The 24687-nt window shown below is 44.5% G+C and overlaps 1 protein-coding gene and 1 pseudogene across 1 annotated transcript; one reads left to right on the top strand and one right to left on the bottom strand.

Moving 5' to 3' along the window:
• The window catches only part of LOC106721959, a 63001-nt pseudogene that overhangs the window by 23650 nt on the left and 14664 nt on the right, over positions 1–24687 (top strand).
• WFIKKN2 (WAP, follistatin/kazal, immunoglobulin, kunitz and netrin domain containing 2) lies at positions 5528–7039 on the bottom strand. The gene has a single exon (XM_025199183.1). The coding sequence runs from the start codon at positions 6968–6970 to the stop codon at positions 5528–5530; it is 1443 nt and encodes a 480-aa protein (XP_025054968.1). The 5' UTR covers positions 6971–7039.

Genomic DNA, 24687 nt, shown 5'->3' with positions numbered 1-24687 from the left:
GTGTGTGTGTATATCTGTACATATATCCGTGTGTGTGTATATGTGTGTGCATGTACATGTATGCATGTGTGTGAAAACTAGCCCCGTTTTTGCTGGAACTGTCCCATTTTTAAACACATGTGCTGGGCATCCCACTGAAAATGAGACAAAAACATTCATTTGCCCAAACTGACAGGGAGGCTGGGACAGGGGTTTCCAATGGGACTGTCCTGGTGAAAATGGGGCATGTGGGTGGACAGGTATGGGGCAGGAGCGGGCAGGCGTGATGTGTGCAAGGCTGACACTCCTGGGAGCACCAGGGCAGCAGCGCGGATACCACCTAGGGCTGGTCTGCTCCACGGGAACAGCAAGTCTTGGTGAGAACATGCTTGGATAAGCCCCGTTCACCTGTGCAGTCTCCAGGGGAAGCTACAGATGGGGGGTAGAGCCGTCCACGTGGCTTGGGCGGTTGAGCATCAAGTATCAGGGTGGGCCAGACTCAGCTGAGATTAGCCCAAGGGTTCTCCTGTTGGTGTTAACTGCTGTATCCCATCACCCCTATGAATGGAGTCACAGGAGAAGTAGACGGAGCCAGACCTCCACATTTCTCTCCTCCTTCGGATTTTAATGCAGACTTGCAGGTGCTGGCATTTCTCTCCAGTTTGCTGCTCTCTTGATCAGGGGTCTAAATCCTAGCGCAGAGGAGAAGGAGAAATAAGTATGTTGGCAAAATAAGGGGGACTTGAGAATTAGGAGTCAGGAAAGACTATGTGTTTTCCTTGGCAAGGGCTCTGTTCCAGTCTTTTGTACTTGTACGTTTGTATATTTTTCCTGCAGATGACTGTTAGTTGCCTCGTCAGGCATGATCTCCCCCCCTCCTCTCCGCTCGAAGCGATTGGGAGGTTTATCCAGAATGTTAGATTTGAGTCTGAAAGTCTTTAAAGTTGGTGAGGGGGAGGTTTTCTACCGGCAGTTTGGATTAGGCTTGCCTACAGTAGAAATCCAGTTAGGGCTCTTTGAGGAAGGATTTTGATTTCTTTTTTTTTTTTTTAATCATATAAGTCATTTGTTCATGCAAAAAATACCATCTTTCCCTTCCCCCTGTATGCCACTCTAGTGAGAGCTGACAATGCCAGGCTTAACTACATGGGTATCCTTTTTATGCCTGTGAAAGTGCACCAAAGCACTCAAATCCTTTTTTACAAAAAGAACAAAGACCATTTTTTTCTTGCATCTTTTTCTATTTTGCACTAGTCGTGGAGCCTTGTAGGACTGGGGCCAGGATCTCTTTCTCGACCAACTAGTCTGTGTTCATTTCAAAGGAAAATGCCATGGGATTTGGGAGATCCTGCCAGCTATCCAGCTTCCCTGAAACATCTTTGAAGTTGGTACAGTGAATTGTCGAAGTTGGGGCGTGGTGTAGCACTGGTAGTGTTAGATACAGATATATACTGGCAAGGGAGACTTCTGAAGGGGTCCTTTACCTGCTGTGATTGTATCTACAAACTAAGGGGGGGAACAGGAGCAGCACCCAAATGGGAAAACCCTCTTGGAGAGGCTTGCAGCGAGAAGCAGTGCTGATGCTTCAGTAGGGGATGCGCTTCTTTCTAGACGCCGTGCTTCAGTTTGGTGCTGAAGGGAGGAGCAGTCATTTGGCTGAAATGCAAATTGAAATCCTGACCTTGTGATTACAAAAGGTCCCGTGGCATCTTTTGTGAGAATAGAGGTTTTAACCCGGTTTTTCTTTCTAATTTCAATTGGGTCGCTTAGATTCACTTATAAGCTTGTCCAACAGCTTTAGACATTGTCAGCAATAAAAAGTTGTACTGCTTGAACTACACCACGACAGACACAGCTCTTCCCTCCACCCTCTACAGCAGGGGTGGGCAAAATACAGCCTGCCAGGCCATTCTCTCCGGCCCATGGGGCCCCTAAGAAATTTAGAAAATTAATATTTATCTGCCTTGGGCTGCCTGTCATGTGGCCCTTGATGGCTTGCTGAAACTCAGTAAGCGGCCCTCCGCCCAAAATAACTGCCCACCCCTGCTCTACAGTCTGGATAGATAGAACTAGACTGGGCTTTGATCACACCCTCACTGTTCCCACAAGGGAAGGAGAAGGTACTCTAGTAGTATAAGGCTCTTGTGGACCAGTACAATGAAGTGCAAAGCGGAAGTCCTTTTAGTACATCCATATCAGTCCAAAAAAAATCAGTGTAGTTATGCTAGTACAAAAATGGTGTAGAAGAGACCTGAGCTTGACACTGTTCTTCTCGCTTCCTGACCTAAACCACTATTTGCATATTTGACGTTGCAAATGTGCTGCTAGATGGCTTCTGAATTGCCTCTTGCAGTAGGCTCCGTTTTGCTCCCAGCCTATCCCTTGCAAGAAAATGAATGTTATATGCCAGGTCCCCTTCTGGACACCTCTCCTGTGCTAGTGATGAATGTGTGTAGTTTTAAGCAGACTGCCCTATGCTGCAAAGAGGCCTTCTACATGCAGAATAAGCGTGTCTACACAAGGGGTTAGTATGGAAGAGTGGGTATGCTTTTAATTTACACCTTGTTACACACTAAATTCCCCATGAATTCCTTCTTGTAGTCAGGGGGGCCGTGAACTTCACTTAGTTAAGGTCTGTGTGATGTTCTTTGAGACCCTCAAATGAGATGTGATGGTTATGTACACGCAGCATGGCATTAGTGAGTAGACTGCAGCGATCTCCGGTGAGCTTTGAAGTCAAGCCGGTTTCTTTTCTTGTGCAAAGGTGGGGAGACGAGGAAACATTGTGAATGCTACATTATCTTCCATGGTCCTGGGGCAACAGTCAGATCCTGTTAAGCAAGGCACTTAGATGCATACTTAATTTTGAGCTACGTGCTTAAATCCCATTGACTTTACTGTGGCATAAAGTTAGGCATGGACTGTAATACTTTCCATACAAGTGAATCTAAGAGCTGTACCGGTGCCAGATTTCAGTGCTTTAATTTTGCTAGCTGAGAGCCAAAGCAATTGTATGATATTTGCTACTTGGTACATTTCCACCCTTCTGTAACAATTGAGTACGTGTCTCTAGAGTAATTTGATCACTCCCACATTTGCAAAGAAGTCCTTTAGCTTTTGGAGAAAATCACTTTATAAACCCAGCCATTATTAAACATTCACTCAGATGCCTTTATGTCAGAAAAGTATGGAAGGAATATGCCAGTTCTTGTTTGCTGCTTGCCAAACAGCCTACAGGAAAGGTGGTGAATGACATATCAAAATTACCTGGAGCAGGTCCTGGACTCTAATGGAATTGAAAGAATGACAGTCGTCAGCATAGCTCAGTGCACAAAACAGTCATCTCAAGAAGATATGTAAATGTTATGAACTTTTAATTGTAATTTTCCTTACGTAGGCTTAAGATGCAACAAAAAACATACAATTATTTTCTTGGCCGTGGTTCAGATGTAGCGACCAATATCATACTCGGCTTTCTTTAAATTAGGCGAATAAAAATGTAACTCTGACCTTTTCCCAGCCGTGGCTCAGAGCACGCCTGTTTATGATGTGTAACCCCCGCAAAAAGATGAACCAAAGGGAGAGGGGCTTAATTCTCATTTTCACTGCAGCCCCTTCACATTGCCTTGATGAAGAAGGCTTATGGTAGATATAAAAGCACTTGGAGGTACACTGGTATTGCCCGAGTGGTGTAAAGGGACCTATGTGCGAAGGAAAGTCAGGCACGATATTTAAAAGTGGCTTGTCACTTATTGTCCATTAGATCTCGTCTTTGCAAACTTTGTTGCCACCTGCAAAATACGGCGCTGTCATGGAGTGCTTAAACCCAGTGCTTGGCTAGTTCACCTATTTTTTATAGACTTCCTCATGTCCTTTTCATAATCAGGCCCAACTTACACATTCAAACGCACATGCACGCTTTTTGCTGCCTCAACACCATTTCCCCTCTGCGATGCAAGCAATTAGCTGCCTCCTGCTGGCTCTTGAATTAGCCGTTAGATGGCACCACAGAGTAGCATTAACTGCGTCCTCCTTCCCTTAGAGCACAGCGTATCTTGACACAGATCCATATTTGAATTGGCCTTTTGTGCAACAACAGCCACCACTGAGCACTGTTGCAGTAACTCACTTACCCATCTGAAAAAAGACCACAGTAGGGACAAAAATCAAGTATAGGAGAATAACGCTCACAATGCCAGTGCAATGACATTCCTCCAAAGAGGCAGGAGATTTCCAGGATCAGCTTTTTCTTTATTTAAAAATTGTGCAGATGTAACTTTTTCAGTTTAGTACACAGAAGTATGATTTCAAGATCGATATTGCGTGTATACACCCATACAGACCTTTCTGTCTTTGCATATTTCTGTGTACACATGGATACAGCGCCCATATACAAAATGGTTTACTGGCTGGAAGGACATTTTCTGGTAAAAATTCTGGCGGAATTAGGCAGGAAATGTAAAAAAAAAAAAAAATGGATAGATACTTTTATTGTGCACTTTGTTCACGTGTGGGTATATCAGATTTGTGAGCAGTTTGCGTGTATAATATGCTCTTTCAGTATGTGCATTGCACTCTACTATTTTTAATGTCATTGTGACTGCTGTAATTCTACCCTATAACCTAGCAAATCGGGCCTGCTGACAAAATGAAGCAATAAATCACTGCACAGTCTCACGTGCAATGGGTTTTCAAAACCAAAATGGCTCACAGCCTTTCCGCTTCAGAACACCTTTTCATGTCGGACTTTCACCGTACGTATTGAAAACCACAAATAGGATAGCACGGTAAAAATGAGCAGTGCCATTCTCATGGCATGGTGTGAAACGGCGTTGGGCTTTGGTGACGTGTCTGTTGTCCCGGGGACTGCACTCAGGATGATTGTCCAGTTGACTTCCAACGAGAGGCTGTTTTTTGGGGGTAGAAGTGTAGGATTTGTTTTCACTGTATTCAACATGAGGCACAAACCAAAGAAAATTGCTATGTAAATTTCTACTCAAAGGTGATCAAATTCACAATGCATAGATTGACTTAACCTGTATAATTATAGTAAATATAGACAATAATTTACAGTGTTTTATCTTGAAATATATTAGCGCTGCTATGAGGAAACAAGAGAGTATGACTTACTTATAATGACTTACCATTAACATTTCCATACTGCAAATGAGACAGATTAAGTTGACAGTGTGTATTACTTAGCTTTGTACCAATTAACTGCAAAAAAAAAAAATGCTATGAATTCAGTCATTTATGATGGAAGCTACATAAAAATTATGTAATTACTGCAGTGAGTCAGCTAGTTAAATGGCACTTCTATATGGGCGAATTGATTTTGATGCAAGATTAATAGCCTTTTGCTGCTATTGTACGTGCTTGCCAAAGAGCATACTACATTGTTGCTAAGCATCATTAATGGATTAAAATAAGGGTTCTGCATAATTCCTACAGTGCATCTTCGAACAGCTTTTTTAGCTTCTGCACTAGCCTAGCTCTCGTTAGCCCTATAAAACATACAGATCTGAAAGGCTGACACCTCTGAGTAAGGTTAGTGTAATCCTAAGAACTCTTTCAAAAGCTCGCAGGTTTTCTTGTGGATGACCTCGCGAAGCTTTCGTACACGCCGGACGCTGGAGACGCCCACAAAGCTGTCTGGCTGCAGGACGGCCATCCCATTATGGACATCACCCATGATGATGAGCTGGCCATCTACCGTGGTCATGTTGGGGCACGGGCAGCTCCAGTCCATGTTTAAAAGCGTGATTTCTAGAGGTTCCTTCCCAAGGAATTTTAAGCCCATTTTTTCGTCCTTTAGGATCTCCTCCACCGTCACCAGGGCGTGCCCAGAATCTTGGTCTTCGGTCAGTTCTGTTATACGGCCCAGGATCACAAAGTCGCTTTTGCAGAAGCTTGTCACCAGCTTTTGGCGAGGCTTGCAAGCTTTGCAGTGCGTGTTCTTCGGGAAAGGGCACATCTCTTCACAGGCCTCTCTGCTTTCAAAGTTATTCTCGTTGCCTCCACACCCGCCATAAATGAAGGACTGGCATTGCTTTGTCAAACTGTTATACGCCCATCTGGGCTCGTAGGCTTTGCAGTGACCTTGAAGGGCTGGCAGGTTGCAAATGTTGATCGGACCGTTCATACAAGTTAGCATGCAGTTCTCGTAGGTGTCAAAGTGGTTCAGGTTGCTATTGCAGTTCCCATAGATAAATGTAAAGCAGTTGTTTTTCTTCGCATCGTAATACCATCTGGTTTGCTCCTCCCCACAATCTTCGCTGTCTGGCTGCTTCAGACACTCGTCGGTGGGGAAGTGGGTTTTGTTTTGGGATGCTTCTTTATTTGCAGGTTCTCCTTTGATGACCGATAAGGGGAAATCGGCTCTGAGAAGGCCGCCGCTGTTTTTGGCACTGCAAGTGTAAATGCCTGCGTCTTGAAGCTGGGTGTTATAGATCACCAGCTGGGCAATGTTGGTCACCACAACATTCCCTCTGACGTGATTTGGCTTCATTATGATTTTTTCCTTACCATCTACTTGCTTCTCCCAGGTGATTTCTGGCTTGGGTCTGCCCGTGACATCGCAGAGAAAGCTAACGGTCTCCCCCACGTAGACCGACTGATGGACTGGATTGTTAACTAGAGCAGGTGGAAGGACATCGATGACGGTTGTCTCTGAATAGGCTGTGGTAGGGCGAGCTGTAGTCTCTGGTGGGATAGGGCTAGTATTTGGCCAGGTGAGATGGTACCGACAAGTGACAACATTCAACGTGATGCCTTTGATGCAAGCTTCTGCATCCATATAACACTTGTTGTAATAGGTGAGTCCATCAGAGGCACAGGTAAAGCTAGGCTCCTTTTCACACCTGTCTTTGCATTTGCACACGGGCTGTCCGTCCCAGATATCGCACTCCGAGCCTTGCTGGATACACATGAAACGGTCACACGTTGCCTCTTTGGGCATCCCGACAGGCCCCTTCTTCCCCTTGACATCCATGTACCGAGCTGCCACGCAACTCCTTGTGCCGCAAACATTGGGGCAGCACTTCTCAAAGGTCTCGCATTCCTAATACGGAATAAAATAACCAAACCGTTACTGGGACTCAATGGAAAGTCATTTTTTAGAAACACAAGCAAGCAGAAAACAGTGAAGCTTTCAGCGAGCTTCCTTCTTGTGCTGTTAAGGTTAAATTGGAGGATTAGGCTTAGGACCCCTGAGTTCTCTTCCCAGTTCTGCTGCAGAGGACCCGGTGTTCGAGGACCTCGGATAAGTCACTTTGCCTCTCTGAAGCTGATTTTTTTTCCCATCAGTGATATGGGGGCAATGTCACATTTCTGTCTCGCTGGGAAAGCTATGAGGGTAAACTCACTGCTATTTATAGAGATTTAAGATCTTTCAGTGGAAGATGCTGCAGAAGGCAGAAGTATAATTTTTGTTTCTTAGAACATGAAGTCCTAGAATTTTTTATTTTTTTTTAAATATAATTTGCATGAAACAGTTGATTAAAATTCCACAACCGCTCATCCCCCTCCCCGGTGGTAAAACACTCCTAATGGCAAGGGACAAGGCCCTGAAACAAGAGTGGATGGAAAGTCTTATCATATGGCTCTAGACATTAATCCTGCTTTTCCCCAGAAGTATGTGAAGTATTATTTGAATTTCCTGAGACTAGCAGCATACTTCGGGAGTGAAAACAATCACAGATTTATAATTGTTCTTTGTCTAATTTATAGCAAATACCTCAGAATTTAAAGTGAAAACCAATTCTTGCACCAGAGTTACTTTGGTTTCCATGATGCAAAAAAGAATCCATTGACGGACTGCTTTTTATTTCTGCGTTGCTCTTACTATCAAATGCAGCATCGAGACGGCACAGTGAAGAGTTTTTGTGTGCTGGGCAGTAGTGGTGGCCACCAATTTTATACCCTCTCTGCTCATGCCTGGGCTGATCCCAACTTTAGTTGTGCTGCTGAGCATCAGTTGTTACTGGTAATCTAGGCAGCAGGTGTGAAATATGGCCAATTCTAAATTTTGGTTGGTGTTAGCTGCATTTTGCCCTTCTGACCGAGAAATGGAGTTGAAACGGGTCTGGCATCAGAATAGAGAATGTGTCATTCGTGGATCACTTTAGTGAAATGTGAACGTTGCTGCTATATATGTAATGGGGTATGATTTGGACCTCTGTAGTTTTAATGAATTCAGCTGAATTTCTCCATAACAGAGAGCAACCGCTACAGGGTCTTTCTAATGCCATCAAGCTAATGATCTGGCCACTCCTCAGGTACCATATGTGTTAATTCAGAGGAACTAGATGATGCCATATTGCAGCTCCTTCCCCATTTCTAATCAGGCAGGACTAAGATGTGTAAGCAAATGTGCAAATTCTTCAGCTGTGGTTAACCCGCGTAGCTTTAACAACGGTGGTGGAGCTCTACCGCTTTGTAGCTACTGAGAATCTGCCTGGGGACTTTGTTCTGCTCTCCTGCAAACCCCATCTTGTATTTCCCCAAGTGGTGTCTGGATTTCACTTTCTGACCAGTAAACTATGAAAGCAATGTCCTCAGCCATCACGGGAGCAGTTTTTAACATTCTTTGCAGCACCTGGCAGTTAAATTAAAAAGTCAGCTTAGTCAGAAAAGGTAATGTAAGACTAACGTCTTGTTACCCAGAACATGAACACATCGGCTCGCTTTGTGTTTTTTTGAACGACACCTGCTTTCTTGATGGACAAGTGCAAATTGTCACTATTTTTAAAACACAAATCCCGCTAGTCGAGAGCAACTGGAATTTTTTTTTTTTTGATGTTGTGCATCATGACACAGTCACCTTGGTTTTGACTGCAGAGTCTTTATTGCGGGAGAGGATGCAAGGAGGCAGGAAGAGCAGGTTTTGTCAGATGCCAGGTTGAGTTGGCAGTGCTGGCCTTTGGAAAAATGATCTTCTGACTTGTCAGCTAAGAACATACTGAGCTGGAAAAATCATAGGAGAAAATATCTGCATGGTCATTTTTACCAAGTGCAGCAAAGGCTGGTGATGTGCATGCCAAGTCAAGTAGCATCCTGGAGAATTCTCTCCTGGGAAGCAAAGTCTTTATCATGGCAACCAAAAATGTTGAGATTGAGCCGGCTAATGTGCTGTGAGCTGGTCCAATAACAAATGAAGTTCCTGAGCCTAAGTTGTCAAGGTTTGGCAGTTCCCTTGGGCGAGACAGTGAAATCTATGTACGTTCAAAGTTGTATAGTCAGTTAGAGAAGTGGCTCCGTTGAAATATCTCCTCCCTTAACAGGTAGGTCATCAGCCATTTTTATGTTTAAATACAAGGTTTCAGTTAAACACATGCATTGCCTGGATCACGTCATGCACGCTGCTGATGCCTTTCTTCTCTATAATAGAAATACATTGTGACACAAACACACACACATCTAATTGCCACGACCAAGGATATAAAAATGTTCATCACTCACCAAGTCCGCTTCACACTCTCTCTTGCAGGTGCTCTGTGCATCTACCCACAGGTTAGGGTTCATGTCATTCGGGCATATCCCAGCATGAGAATACCGTATTGGAGGTAAAGCGTTACCCTTTAAGGGGACCTCCAACAGCAAGAGAACAGTGGTCTTCCCCAGCAAGATCCACATCCACTGAGCAAACAATACCAACGGCATCTCTGAATTTCTCCAAGGAAAGGTCACCAATTGAGCTGATTGTTTGTTTGTTTGTTTGTTTTTGCAAGCCTGAGATGTCCAGAAAAGTCCAAATACACCTGCCTTCTCAACAACTTCAGCAAGCTTCCTTCCTGTCTTTGTCAATAGAGCAGTCTGGTCTGGACCTCATTGGATTAAAGGTCTTAGGAAGTAACTCCCTTATTTTAAGAGAAATGCTAATAGTCCGAGCAGAGTTAGCTGTATTTATACCCTGCCTCTGTTTAACAACTCGGGAAAAGTAAACTTGATTTCTTTGACAGGCACACGCTTCCTATGTCCTGGTGGCAGTCAGACAGATTTGTTGCAAGAAAAAAAAGCTGGAAAGAGTTTAAAAGGCTGGAACTGGCACTGTGGGACCCCTGCATGTTTCTGAATGCAAGGAGGCCTTCTTAACCCCTTTAGACCTAAAGTACTTCCCTATGCTAAGAATGGCATTTACTTCTGAAAGAGCGCTTGTCTAAATAACACGAGCCCACAATCGAGGGATCCCTACACCGAGGGCATATACAATCACTTGTTAAAAAGAACAACTAATAGGATTGAAGCAATTAAAATGAGGATATCACATTTTAACGCAGGAAGTGTGTGCTGGGGGGACGGAGGGGGGAGAGACACGTTGAAACTTATCTGCAAAGCAACGCGTCTTTGAAATCATCCCCATGTCCTTTTTTATGCTGCACTCCAGCCCCACCATCTAGCTACGAAAAGTGTCTCAAATTCCTCCACGCTTCATGAAAGTAAGATCCCACTGTACAGTGCTTTGCTGACCTCTTTAACAACAACGAAAAAAAATAGTAACAGTTCAACTCTATGGAAACCTGCATAAAGGAATGTACAGCATTTTTGCATAGGGGGGGGAAAAAATGCAATCGGGCTAAGTTCATAGCTCCCTGATTATTAAAGCGAGGGGCTGATTCTGTGAAGCGCTGGACTTTTGCCAGTAACCAGTGAGGAACTGTGGGACTTGAGCTTGCTCAGCACGCTGCAGGATTAGACCCTTTGGGCCAGATTCTGCGCTCGCTCTCGATGATAAATGCTTCCCGTGAGGCCCTGAACGCCGAGCGGTCGCGGTGGAATCTGAACGCTGCCACATTGCGCTTCTACTCCACATTTACACTCGTGCAGCTCATTGCCGGCAGTTGAATTGTTCTTGCTATATGCCGGCATACGCGAGCTCAGAATCAGGCTCTGTTCTCCTTTGGGCTTTTAACAAGCGAATGCAGTGTTTGCGTGTAAAATTTGGGTCTGATTTATTTTTTTTTCTTTTCTTGCTTATGCTGGTTGCACAGCAATATAACTCAGTTGATCTCGGTGGAGTTATTCCTGAATATAGACAAAGCTCCAGTAAAGGTAGGGCCTGTTCCCCAGCGGTCATAAATCAGCAGAGTTTCACGGACTTGAGCAGAGCTATGCATCTGTACACCATCTGAGGATGTAGCTTAGCCTCCCCCCCCCCTTAAAGGGGGAGGAAAAAATCAAGTCAGAAAGCAGAAACAAGACACTTCATACAACGGTGCAGTGCCTCTTGCCTGCCATCCTTACCAAATGGGTCTATTTGTTCTAGTTTGTGTGAAAGCATTTTGACGATATGCACAAAATTTGAATTTCATAAGCATATTCGGAAGAGATGTGCTTCCAAATTAGATATTCATGAGGAGCTAAGGCACCAGTTTGCAGTTGATTTATTCTCTCTGAAACTTTATAAACCTGCCTGACACTTGTACAAAGTGCGACTGCACTCCGAATGTTTTATTCAGTAGCTGTTTACAAAGACAGATACAGCACCCTGTGACGGCTGGAAAAGCCAGCTGAAAAAGACACGTTCCCAAGAAGGACTTAAAATTCTTACAGCTCTGTTAACAACAAAATCACATGTGTTACCGCTTCTGTTGACTAAACAAAGCCACTTTTCATTGTAAAACTGACTCGGGGAGGAAATTTGATCGGCTTTGGAACAGGCGTGTTACAAGTGGGCCCAGGGAAGTATAATGATTATTCTTTGTATTACAGGAGTACCTGGATGATCTCAAGGATGATCCTCATGTGTGTCATGCCAACACAGAGCCAAGGGGATGGAGCAAGGGGCTAGAGACCCGGAGCCTTGAGTTCCAGTCCTGACTTTGTCCTTAATCCTGGGTAAGTTATTTCACATTGCATAGTTCGTTTTCCTTCGGCTGTCTTGTTTCAACCGTAAGCTCCTTGGGACAGGGCAAGGGGTCCACACACTGCCAAGTGTACTAGGGCTTCTGTAATACAAACTTTAAATGCCCAAGCTTTGTGTTGCTTCTCCCTGTCACAGGAGTGGGTCTATATCCTGACCAGCTGTATTTGGCTTCTGTGATGCCCAGATGCATCCCATCACATCCTGGAAGTGGGTGGGAATGATTTGTCTCGTATACAGATTGGAAAGGGGCCTACTATGAGTCTGAGTGAAGTAGAAAGGGTACTTTGAACAACCGGGTGTTGGCAGTCGGTATCAGATTCGAATCAATATGCTGCTTCATTACGCCAAACTCGGATGATACATTTTCCATCGATGTGTCCAGGTAGGGCACTCTTCTTGAGGCACCCAGATATTACATGGAAGGGTGCATAAAAAAGCAATGGACAGGGAGACTGAGCTGTAGCCTTTGAGCGTCGAGGAGGAAGTCCCCGAGAAACAAAGGACTTCTGTGGATTGACTTGAAGAAACTCTCAAGATGGACGAGTCCATTCGATGTGGCGATTGCATGGAAAAGCCAGCTCAGCTGCCTTAATTGAATCTCTATTGCAGGTTATTGGAATGCTCAAAGAAAGTCCATTAAAATGTCTGCATTTGATGTATTGTCATCCATGGGCTTTTGGGCCACAGCACTAAGGATATAAATGAAATACAGGAAATAAGTGTTTGCAGAGAAGCCAACCTTTCACTGAAAGCTTTTACATAGGGAAACCTCTTGAAAAACAAACTCATGGCCCAATCCAATCAGGGGCTCAGAGCCTCCTAGGAAGTGCTGAATGCCCAGAACCCGCACGCCCTGCAGAAGGAGTTAAAAATGCTCATCCCATTGCTGGAGCAGCCTCCTAATCACATGGACAGAGCTGGGAGGGGGGAGGAGAAGAGGGGTGTGTGTGTGTAAGAGCAGTAGCATCATGAATCGATCTTTGAAATTAGTCTAGGCAGCTCCCGAGGGTTAGGGAGACTGAGAACTTTGAATAACCCTTGACTCCAGCTTCATTCACGTCAGGACGCGCCATTGTGCAGACCCTGTTACCAGAGCTAAAGGAAGCATCGAAGAAGTGAGGACGTTATGCAAACTTCTTTTAAAGCACTGTAATTCTTGCCACTAACAGATAAGGTTGCCCCGGGGTCAGATAGGGACCCCTGTTGTACTACCCTAGGCTTCTCAGAGCTGCTGGATTAATTTATTCAGTGTCTCTCCTTTAATTTCTCATTAGATTATCGCCTGGTGCAAATCAGTGTAGCTCTGCTGACTTTGATGGACTCCACTGGCTACACCAATTTGCATGAGCTGAGAAGCCACGTCTTTGTTTTTAAGCTCATTGGGGCACAGCCTTTGTCCTTTCCTGTGTTTATAGTGTCCCAAACACCCTTTTGAAAGCTTTACAAAAAAAATGATCATTTTCCTTTTGTGCAAACCAATCTATCATAGTCTCTGGGTGCCTATGCTGTAAGCCTTATTGAGTAAGGCATGATATAACTTTACTTATACAAGGTACTCAATAGACTCTGTGTCAGATACCGTGGCAATTTAACTGGTTCAGAGTTGTACGTGCTTTTGTAGCTGCTACCTACTTGGTCAGGGATGTTACTTATTCTCTGGACTAAACAGACATTATCTGATGAAGTAGGTTGTTGCTGCAAAAGCTCATTTCTCTGAACCAGTTAACTTCTCATTCTAGGTGCCACCCTGCCCTGCCTTTTGCCTGTATTCAGGCTAGCACAGCTAATCACATCTATGTTAGAAACTGTAACAGAGAACGCCTGAACTGCCTTCTGTCCCCAGAAAAGTCTCCTCTTGCACCCAATTCATCCCTGAAATAGGCCAGCTGATCTCACCCAATATAGCTGGGAGCACAATACAAGGTGCACTAACAGCCCAACTCGCAGGCAGTTGGAAAAGGCATGGCCAGCACACACAAACCAGCCCCTCAGCAGGCTGGGCTGTGAATCATGACTTTGTTGTTGGGCAGCATGATACCCTATGGCTTTACTACTTCAAAATGATCGTATTGTAGCTTGGAGTCAGCACAGGGATAAAGTGGTGGGGGGCGACATCAAGACCAGCCTACTAGAAAATCAAACCGAAGGAAACCTGCCAGGACACTATCGAGGAGAGCAGAATCCCACGTGATTCAGTAGTGACCCATTTAGGTACCCAAGGAGCACTCTTTAAGGGACTTTTGTCCAGTCCTCCTCGACCAGACCACTGGTAGCTGTTATATAGTGGCTGTTTAAAGTGGCAGGCAGTAAAAACAGGAGTAAAAATAGCGCAAAAGGAACAGCATAATATGCAGATCCTCAAGGCTCCACCAGTACTCACATAATTTCTCTATGCTGTTTGGAAGAAGAAAAACATACCCTTCTGGTTCTCCATTCATGGCTTCCTTCCAACTCAAAAAGAAACTTTCCAGCTCCTGATGTGGGGCCAGACATAATAGGATCGAAATTCTAGGTTACTCTTAATTCCAGGGTTTCTTACTGAGGACAATAATCCAGCCCCTCTAGTAAGCGCAGTTGAAACTTCATGGCTATAATGTCAACAGTTGAAAATTAAACCTTACAAAATACTTTCCTCCCTTGAAAGCTTGGGAGCTCTTTTTGCCATCTCCTGTGAGAACAAGATAGGATCTGGTTGGTGATGGATGGACTGTATGGGAGAGATGTGTGTATTTGCTCTGGAGGATTCGCCTGCAATTAGAAGGACGTGAGAACAGTGCAGAAACATATGCAGGGATAGGCAGTATATTCTGCGTAGGGCAAAGATCCTGGCCTCCTTCTCATTGACAGTCTTGGAGGTGAGGCACAGAGCAGAGATGAGAGCCCAAGTGAATCTTCCTTCCTTAATACAGTCATGTCACCTGGACAGGAGACAGCAGGCTGTGGAGGTAGCAGCAGCACTCTTTGAAGTGCTGATTGGGGTGGTGATGGCTGATGAGCCTGATGTTCCCATGTTCCCCTGGAGGTCGGCACTCCAACACCATCATAAGGCTCTTTATGAAGCATTAATAAAAGGCTGCAGAGCACATTTCCTTTCCAGTTGCAGGAAACCATCTTCATCCTGAAAATGCAGGAAGCCCCAGGGAGTACAGACATGGTGAGGGAGCCACCAAACACTTGCTTGTCTTTAAATCAGAGATGGGCCACAGGGCTGCATTTCTGAAACTGTCTGAAATGCCACAAGAGATGAGCTTCAGATCTGAGCTCTGTGGCTTTGACTTGTTTTCTTTAGATCTTAAGGCTAAGTACAGACAGTCAAAAAGCCCAAGACAGAATCGATTCAGTCTTCCCAGGTTAGTCTAAGCTGCGTAAGTTGAACTGATAAGCAAGTGAACAGACATTCACTTTTGATTCTGGAAATGCAGCCACATGCCTGCAGTGGCCCAGGCCTGGAGCAGACAGCTTGGGCCAAGGTTAGTCCACCCACCCTGCAAGGGGGTGTTTGCAAGAGAGGTGCAAAGCCTCCTGGCACGCTGGGGGACAGTGCGTTAACTTGAATCTGAAGGGGACAGAAGTTCCATAAACCGATTTAACCTAAATCAGTTTAGTCTGATACTACATCCATTCAGGTTTATTTTAAACTGTTTTCAGCCATTTTGAAAGTGGTTTATGTGCACCAAACTTCTGTTGTGTTACAGATTTGAACTAGTTTCCAATCACTTATACTAGTTGATATGTAATTTCTGTCCCTGGCCTAAAGGACCAACTTTTTCATCCCATTGACCTCCTGGGAACTGTGGACTGAGCTATTTAGGGCATCAAGAAATTCCAGCCTGTCTGATGGATGAGAGCATGCTGGGCTAGCTTTTTAGCCTGACCTGAATCATCAGACATTAGAAGCTCCGACTATCAATTACAGAAAGGCAAGAAACTCAGCTTTTTAATGACATATAATTTTGTTGTCTAGCTTTGATCGTACAGGGGAAAGCAAATGCTGGCGTTGTGTGACTTGGATTATACTTTTATAGGTCCACGGTGCTCTGAATTTACATAGCTCACCACCCCTCTTCAGAGGGGTGCCTATGGAGGCAGAAGTTGGCCATAATGGTTTACAGAAGGCACTGTCCTGTTCCCTTTGATAGTCTGCCCCGATTGCTGCGTGCCTTGTGAGACCACACCTGTTTTACTTGCAATGTGCATTCAGGTTAGCTGAAAGAGCAAGATTCTTCACACCAAATCAAGTCCAAAGTCTTTGCTAGACACATGTAGCACTGATAGTGCAAGCAGAAAATTAGGGCAGATGTAGGGCCTTATTTTCAAGGCTATTTTGTGTGCATAATTAGTGATGGAAGCATATCTCCGAATCCCTGGATTTAAGAAGCTGTCAGTTGTTCTCGGCAAGCTCCCTTAAGTATCGGCGGTTGTTCCTGAACTCTGAAATGACCAGTCTGAGTAGATAACGACACGGAAGGACATGGGGCCAGGGGACATGTTTTTAGAGCGGCCATTGCTCACCAAAATGAGGCTGATTTTTGCGTGCTTTCTGCCTTGCGCGGATGCTCAGTAAGTAGAAGTTAATGTAGTTAGACAAAGGGGCTCAGCTTGTGGAGGGGGGACGACAAATCAATAATTTCATGGAGTTTATTACAGGTTTATGGGCCACCTGCTAGAACTCAGCATTAGGCCTGCATTACGTTTCAGTGGGAGCTGATAACATTGCAGCAAGACAAGGCTAGTGCTGGAATTATTATTTTATGCTTTGGCAGATGGCTTCTGCTCAGGGGTTTTATCTTCGAGTGCAGATATACGACTAATCATCATTTGCTTTCTCTGTCTCTGCTAACGTAAGCTGGGCAGGAAGCAATTGCCAGTTTGATGATGGTTCGTTATTGCCTGATTTCTTCTGTCTGAAATAGCACAGCAAGAGGCAAAAAGGGTACAAAGGAAGACAATCAACCGCTTATCAATGCGATGTATTGAGAACCTGGGCCTAAAGGCATTCTTGTCACTGGGCCATCATCTCTTTCTCTCTGTTTTGATGCCAAGGTCTCCATCAATCTTACTAGAAGTTCCCTGTGCAGAATGATAGCAGGATGTCGTCTTGTGATTAGGGTTTGCCAGTGCAATCTGAAACCTCAGAATGGGAATGGCAAAGACCAGAAGGAAACAGGAGGCTGGAAGCAAAATTAAGATTGAAGGGCCCATCTGATTCCTTCTGTGGAACAACTTGCTGGACAAGGCTGAGGGTCTGGGAGTGACCTTGAAGACTTTCTCTAGGAAATGTCCCATCAGGCGGTAGGGAATATGGGCTCCCTTTGGGCTGAATCTGCAGGGAAAGAAGGTCCTTTTCCCCTGGAGGCATCCAGGAGGAAGGATGGTTCTCTAACTGATTCAGATCTGAGCTCTGTGGCTTTGGCGTAAATTTGCTAGACCAGAAGGAACCAACTTTTTCCTCTTTTAATCCTCTTTTAATCTCCCTCTTACTAGCAGTAATGCTTTGCAACAGTAGTTCTTAACCTCTTTAGAGGAGGCACCCCTCATTAGACTCAAGGCACCCTTGAAAAATGCCAGCTCTTAGTTTTCACTTGTCGTTCGACTACAGAAAAATAGTAGAGCACTTTTTCTGTTGCAAAGACCGCAGCAGATTAGAAAGGTTTCAATGCTGTGGGCTCCTATTTGAAATCTTTGGGTTTATCTTGTGAATCATGTTTGTACGCCTAGCAGTGCTAACATTGTGGGGCACCCTGCAGCACCCTTGAAAGGATCTCACGGCACCCCAGGGTGCCACAGCACCCTGATTGAGAATCACTGCTCTATAAGGATCTCCACTGGGAAATCTAAGAGCTGCCCATGGGATTGTATATGGAGAATGTCTGGCCGTCTGCCCCATCCTTCATCACCCTTGCCTTTAAAACCCTATACTCTGTGCATCCTTACTTAGTAATGCTGCAGTCCAGTTCCTTTGAATGTATTATAAAAATAACAACCACAATACCAATATCTTCGAATATCTTTCAGTTGAAATGGTGCCCTGTTATGTTTGGTGCTCACAGTGGGTGCGTCTACGCGAGACGCTTATTGTGCAGTAGCCTAATGACACCGTGCAGTAGCGTGCTAGGCAAAACCCGTGCTAATACAGTGTTATTAGGCTACTGCACAGGAAGCATCACTTAAAAAACTGTGCTCCAGCGCTACTGCACAGTAGCGTGAGTTACTGTGCATCAAATTGGTATTTGGTTAATCAGGTACTAAACTTAATGCGCAGTAAGTAGGCCGCTTTAATGAACATGTAGATGCGCCCAGGATTTACTTACATGCTATCTAAAAGTGAATGAGAAGAGTGTGGGGTTCTGTCTTAAACCCAGCGAATCAGGATGTGAAGTTAAACATGAAACCATCACTGCTGTAGGTAAAGCGGAGGAAGTCATATTGTTCTGAGTGATTCACGGGGGTCTGGCTCAACAATCGAGCTTTGGTAAATTTAAGCCAAACTCAGCAGCATGTTAACGCAAACCTTTCTTGCGCATTTTAGTGCATTTTTCTCGTGCTACAGCCTGTTGCATTAAAACACTATTTTGCGCTTGTGTACTGTATTTGATCCAAACCTGTCAAGTCGGTCTAGATCGGTGATTCTCAATCAGGGTGTCTAGGGAGCTTTTCATGGGTGCTGCAGGGTGTCTCACAATGTTAGCACCGATTCGTTTGCCAACATGATTCACAAGATAAACCCAGAGATTTCACATAGAAATCCATAGTTGTGGTCTTTCTGGGTTCCTTGCAACCAAACACCTGCTCTATTCTTTTTCTGTAGTTACAAAAAGTGAGATCTTAGAGCTAGTATTTTCCAAAGGGCGCCTTGAGTCTGCCCAGGGGAGCCTTGAGTCTAAAAAAGGTTGAGAACTGCTGCTTTAGATGTATGCCTGGTCCCATATGCACCTGTGAAGTAGGGAAGTGAATGTTATTAAAGCCCTGTTGAAAGTCTGTATAGGTACTCAAAGGGACCAGAGTGCTATCTCACCATTTCTATAGGGTCTTATAAGTAGGAAAGCTGACTTGTTAAGCAAATTGTTCAGTGGCAGCTTTAGGACCAGGACCCTGCTTCCAGCCACTTGGCGTGGTTGTTTTCCTTTTTCGAAGCTCATTAGTGACAAATGCAAGCGCTATGCTGGCTATCTGTGGTATGGTTTAACCCAACACAGGTATTTTTTTCACTTTTCCACATTTGCTGCTGTAATTTGGTTTAATTTGCCTTTAAACTTCTCATCTTTTCTCTATTTGCTGATTCAAAGCTGGAAGAGTTTTGCCTGGTTTTGCAACGCAAGCATGAATTGCACATGATTTAAAAGTAAAAATCATAAAGCCTCTCAGATTCACTCCAAACTGAGTTCCCTGGAAAGATTCAGGACCCTTTTCATGAATGTCATCTGAGGTGTGTGAAATGGAAGACCACGCTGATGGAAGTTAGCTTGCATTTGTGCTTCATTGCAAACACAGCTTCAGTGGAAACTTGAACCAAACCAACGCCCTCATACTTTTATGAACCTTGGAATAGTTTTGAGCAAGACTAATTTTTCAGCTTGGGTGCATTTCCAGTGGAAAACTGCAAAAATCTGAGTGATTTGGGCTTAGCGCTAAGACGTTGCACGCCTAGGTTGGAATTTTCAAAGGAGCCAAAAAGAGTCTGGTGCCTAAACTCCAGCATCGAACAACCATCCATCCGTGTGGAAAGGAAAGATTTCAGTTTCTGCAAACATTGTACGACCCTTTTAGAATAAGCTCTGTCCTCTTGAATTTGTTCACAACCTTTTTTACTGAAGGGTTATTGCATTCCCCCAGGTTTCCTGGGTTGGTATTTCTGTATCCGTTGCATAACACGCATTAAACTCCCTGCTCCTGATCACGCTCGCAGTGTGCTCACTCTGAGAGTAATGATCCCCACACCTGGTAAGCAGAACACATCAATAGCCTTTCCAAGGGGTGTCTTCAATCCTGCAAATGATTTTGTTTCAGGCTGCAAGTGCCCTGTGTACCCTTTCACCGCCAGAATCTAAGCCTTTGCATGCTCAGCATTACACAAAGACGGGAGAAGGCTGTGAGAAGCTGTTAGCGAATCTGTTCAGGACCCCCGCGACTTTAGAGCACTAATACACAGAACAGACCATTTTCAGCTCTGGGATAAAACCAGTGTGTCTCCTCTGACATCCGTTGACAGCAGATCTCAGCAAAGCCAAGGATTTTGCACGTGTTGTCCACAAAACAGTTGTGATCTATTTAAATCTGGCTTTATGTTAGCGAGCGAATCCTAAATGTGGCAGTTATGGGATATTTAGCTATGTTCTGGAAGTTGATGATCTTTTCAACGTTGTTTTCAGCTAAGTAAGCTCAAATTTTATTTTGATAGTTTTATTGCTCAGAGCATGATTAGTTCATTTGCAGAAAATAGCATTGCAGTTTTCAGTAATCTGTTGGTACTTTCAGCATTTTCTTTTCTGTTGGTAGCTTCCAGGGCATCGGACTCTGAAGCCTGTATGTTGTTACGTACAGAGAAGCTCCCTTAATCCCCATTTAAAAAGGTTCTTACACATACAATTTTCCTGTCTCCAAAGCTGGTACACGGTATTATTTCATCTCTCCAATTTATAGTATTAATACTTCAATAATAGAAGCAGCAGGTCTTTTTAAGTGGAAGAGTACAAAAAATAGTATGTTAAGGATGAGCTTTTTATGTATGCTCAGTAATGGCCAATTATGGATGGCCTTCATGAATTATTCTTGGCTTTGCCATGCATGACTCTTGTGGCCATCCTAAACTGATGCCAGTGAGTGAGACCTTTGTACTGTACCATCACGTGTTTGCTCTTGAGCTGTCACCATTTTTCCTTCCCTTGTAAGCCTTGACTTCGAACCCCTTCCAAGCCTGTCAAATACAAATGCATGGGACAAACAGAAATCGGGTGCATGAGGGAGGGGGTTAAAGCATTTAATTGATGGAAATTTGATTGACTTTACTCAGTGAATAGTTTAAATTTTCTTAAAATGGAGAAAAAAAAAGACAAATCTCACCCAGCAAATTGCAGTCTCTCTAAACCACTATCAAAAAAAGAAGGGATGCAGATGGGAGAGAGAAGAGAATGGTGAAATCATTAGATGGCTCCAAATCAATGTATGAGACTACTTTACTTTTAATATAAAATTACTATCCACAGTGGTTAGGTTGCCAAACTTAGGGCTAGGACTCCTTAGTTCTGTTCCCGTCTCTATCACCGTCTTACTCCTCGATCTCGGGCATGCTGCTCCTTCACATCTAAATGCGAATGATAAACTCTCAGATGGCTTGCATTTTCATAGCATCCAGAGCCCTTCTTTTGCGTACCTTTAACATGTACGCTTGATTGAGAGCTTTGCATTAATTTGGATTATGAAGGGGCAGCTCGTTATACTTGGACACGAACTCGCTGTGTTTAAACTGCACGTTGACGGTGGTTAGCATTACAGTCTCAACCTCCCTCTTTTACCCCGTGTTTTTTAACTTAACCAACTTTCTTCAAGCTCTGGGAACTTAGTGGTGTTAGTAGAAAACATATACGTGATTAGTTTTCTAGTTCCTTCCTGATTTCTTTGAGGAATCTCTCTCTGGTGCCCCAGGGGGGTAGCTCATAAAACCAGGTTATCGCACAGTAGAGGCTTTCATGGCCACTAATCTTGATGACAAAATTATTCAAACAAACATGTCTTGTGTCACCAATATATATTATGTAAAACCTTGTGACTTTGATTATGCGTCTATAATACAGCTTAGTCTGTTTGGGTGTTTGGTGCTGACCTCTGAAAAGCTCCTAAAGTATTAGCAAGTATTTGCAAGTGACAGGCAGGCAGAGGCGCTGTTCTGCCTAATCCCCTTCTCGCAACTCCACTCATATACTTCTAAACAGTTTTGTTTCTTAGCTCATGGCATTGGATTATTTCTCAACCCCCCTCCTCCCCCTCCCAGCTCCTTTGATGTATCATAAATATTAAAAGATTTAGCTAACCTTATGGACTCAAGCCAGGGAGACAGCAAAAACAAATTTGGACTAGCAGGCAGACAATGTACCAGCAGGTAGGTGATGCTGTGAATCTCCATGGATTGTACAAGCTGTTCTGCGGTAACAACTCTCCTTTAATAGTACTGTGTCTGATCAAAAGCCCATTCTGGGCAGTGGAAGATTACTATTGACTGAAGCTGTCCGTGGACCAGGACTAATGGGGTGTCAGACCCATGGGTCCAGTCCACTTAAATATTCATAACTAGAAATTGGTATTTCTGGCCATTTTGCATAAAAACGGGCAAAAAAGAAAAGGTCTCTGCTACAAATGAGGTTTAAGAAGGGCAGAGGCCACACTATCTTGCTGCAATTTCAGGGGCCAATTTCATCTAAAGAAAAATCAGCCAGAAGAACCAAAATGCCAGCAAGGTACACAAGTGCTTGCTTAACTTTATGCTTGTGCTTTGCCCAGGCAGGACCTTGGCCTTGTCAGAAGCAGGTGCAACTCCCAAGCTAGTCAGCTGAGTATAGCCAACTCGTGCCAGAGATGGATTTAGTCCCAAATCATGTGCCATCATGACAGCTATGATGTGTTGCTGGGCAGAACCCAACGAAGGAAGGTAGCCTTGGTGCGGAGGGGCAAGGGGAAATGCAGACAGGTCGAGCCCACCTCCTCTTCTTGGGACTGGTTTTGTTCTGTGATTGCACGGTAATTCGCACACCGACCAGAGCTCCTAGGAACTAATGCAACTCAAATGAGAAATCACAACAAGAAACCTGGAGGAGTAGTTTGGATCCACGTTGCAGCTCAGGCTTGTCATTAGCCAGAGCGAGACTAGCTTTTGCCATTAATCGTTACCAAAACCTATTGGACTTCTTAACCATGAGCCGCTGAGCTGATGTACCACCACCCTCGAGTTCCAATTCCCTGATTTGCTTGTTCGTAAACGCTGTATTTATCCAGCAAGCAGCTGAAACGCTGAGTTGATCTTTGAAGAATTCAGCCGCCCGAGTTTCTGCTGGTCGGCATTTTCAAAGCAGTTTAGCCACTGGTGCCGCCTGCAGCTAAAGAGTCCTTCGAGCTCTAGCTCAAGTTAAAGCTCTAGGGGCCCTGAAGTGGGATCTTTAAATTATTCAGGGGGAAGATCTATCTTGACTGTGGATCCCAGTCCTGACCTGAGTTCACCTGAGACCTGACAGCTGTGAGATCCAGGAGCAAATGCAGCACAACATCTATCCAGAGTGCCCATGGAAATCTGGGGTGAGAGAAAGGTGTCAAATGTGAGCAAGAGAGACAGAGGGAGGGAGACCAAGCATGCTTTTGGCTAATAGGGCCAGAGCTATCTTGGCAGCAATAAAGCCGAGAAAGGGTCCATGGTGGAAGACCCCCGGCACAGTAGGTCAGCCATATCCAAGTCCCCTTCCTCTCTCCCTACACTTCTCTCCATTTAGTCCCATGTAGCACAGGCAGTGTCCCACTCCCACTGCTGGCTTATGAAAATCTTTCCTAGGCATTTAACTATCCCTGGGTTCTCTATAGGTCATTGATGATGCGTAGGGGGTGCACCCCCTGAGATTGGCCGTGCCCTCCCCGAGAGAAGCTGGTGATTGGCCACTGGGGGATGCCCCCCCTTGGTTGGCCATCGGCCACCGGTGCCCCCCCAGTATTAGGAGGCACCAGTCGCCCATGCTATAGGTAGTGCCGAACTGCTCCAGGCAGCAGTCTGCATAGGGGTTGTGCGTTGTTGTGGTCAGCTGAGCAAAATCAAAATCCCTTTAAAATCTGTCCTTCTGCGCAACTTTTACTGGTGGAGATCAAATCATTTTAAAGATGCCATCCCTGAGCCATGTCAAAGACCCCAACGTAGGGGAAGGAATAATTAAATCACACAGCCAACTGCAAGTGGGTGCTGTCCCCACACGTTTAGCCATCTGTGTGCTGTTCTTCAGCTGGGCCCAACGCTGCAGTCCTTGCTCAGCCAGCGCCCATTAAAATTCAGTGGGAATTTTTAAGCTTTTGAATTCAGGCAACTCTAATAACTAAACTCCCACACAGGCGGCATAGGCAGGAGTTGCAAGAGTTTGAAGTTATTACATGTTTCCTAAGGAAAAAATATACAACAATTTTTATAAATGATCTCCTCTATGATCAAGACAACGCGCATATATGTAAATATAACATTCATTAATATTCAAAGACTCTAGCTAGAGTCTCTGGCTTACTGGCTGGTAAATTTTCATGCTTTGCCTAGGCCAGGAAACGGAAACCATATTTCTAAAGGTCCATCTAACGTCTTGGGACATTTTTTCCGTCACCAGGATGTTCCATATTTTAGCACAACACATTTTCAGAGGGGGTGCGTGGGATTTGTGGGGGTTGTGATTCTTTCCCCATTTAATCAATACATTATCTGGCAGCTAAAGACCAAGGAGGATCTCAACTTCTTATTCTGTAGGAAGTAAACTGCTGTAAGTGGGTCAACAGGCAAACCCGTGGAGCCGAAGGGATATTATGACCCACCATAATAATTGTTATTCTGTTCACTTTCCTGGTCCCCTCTCCCTCTGGATCAGTGGGGATTTTACCTGAGTAAGCTTGAACATAAAAAGGGCCATATTGGGTCAGAGTAATGGTCCAGCTAGCCCCATACTCTGTCTCCAACAGCGGCAGAAATGGATGGACGAATTAATCTAGTCCCTTTTTGAATCTGGCTCAACTGTCCACCTCCACCACTTTCCACGGCAGTGAATTCCACAAGTTAACAACTCGTGTAAAAAATGTACTTTCTCTTGTTAGTTTTAAACCTGTCACCTCCTAATTTC

This window comes from Alligator sinensis, unplaced genomic scaffold (genome assembly GCF_000455745.1).
Source record: "Alligator sinensis unplaced genomic scaffold, ASM45574v1 scaffold876_1, whole genome shotgun sequence".
Lineage (NCBI taxonomy): Eukaryota > Metazoa > Chordata > Crocodylia > Alligatoridae > Alligator > Alligator sinensis.
The sequence above is the reverse complement of the archived record's forward strand: the minus strand, read 5'-3'. Positions and strand labels throughout refer to the sequence as shown.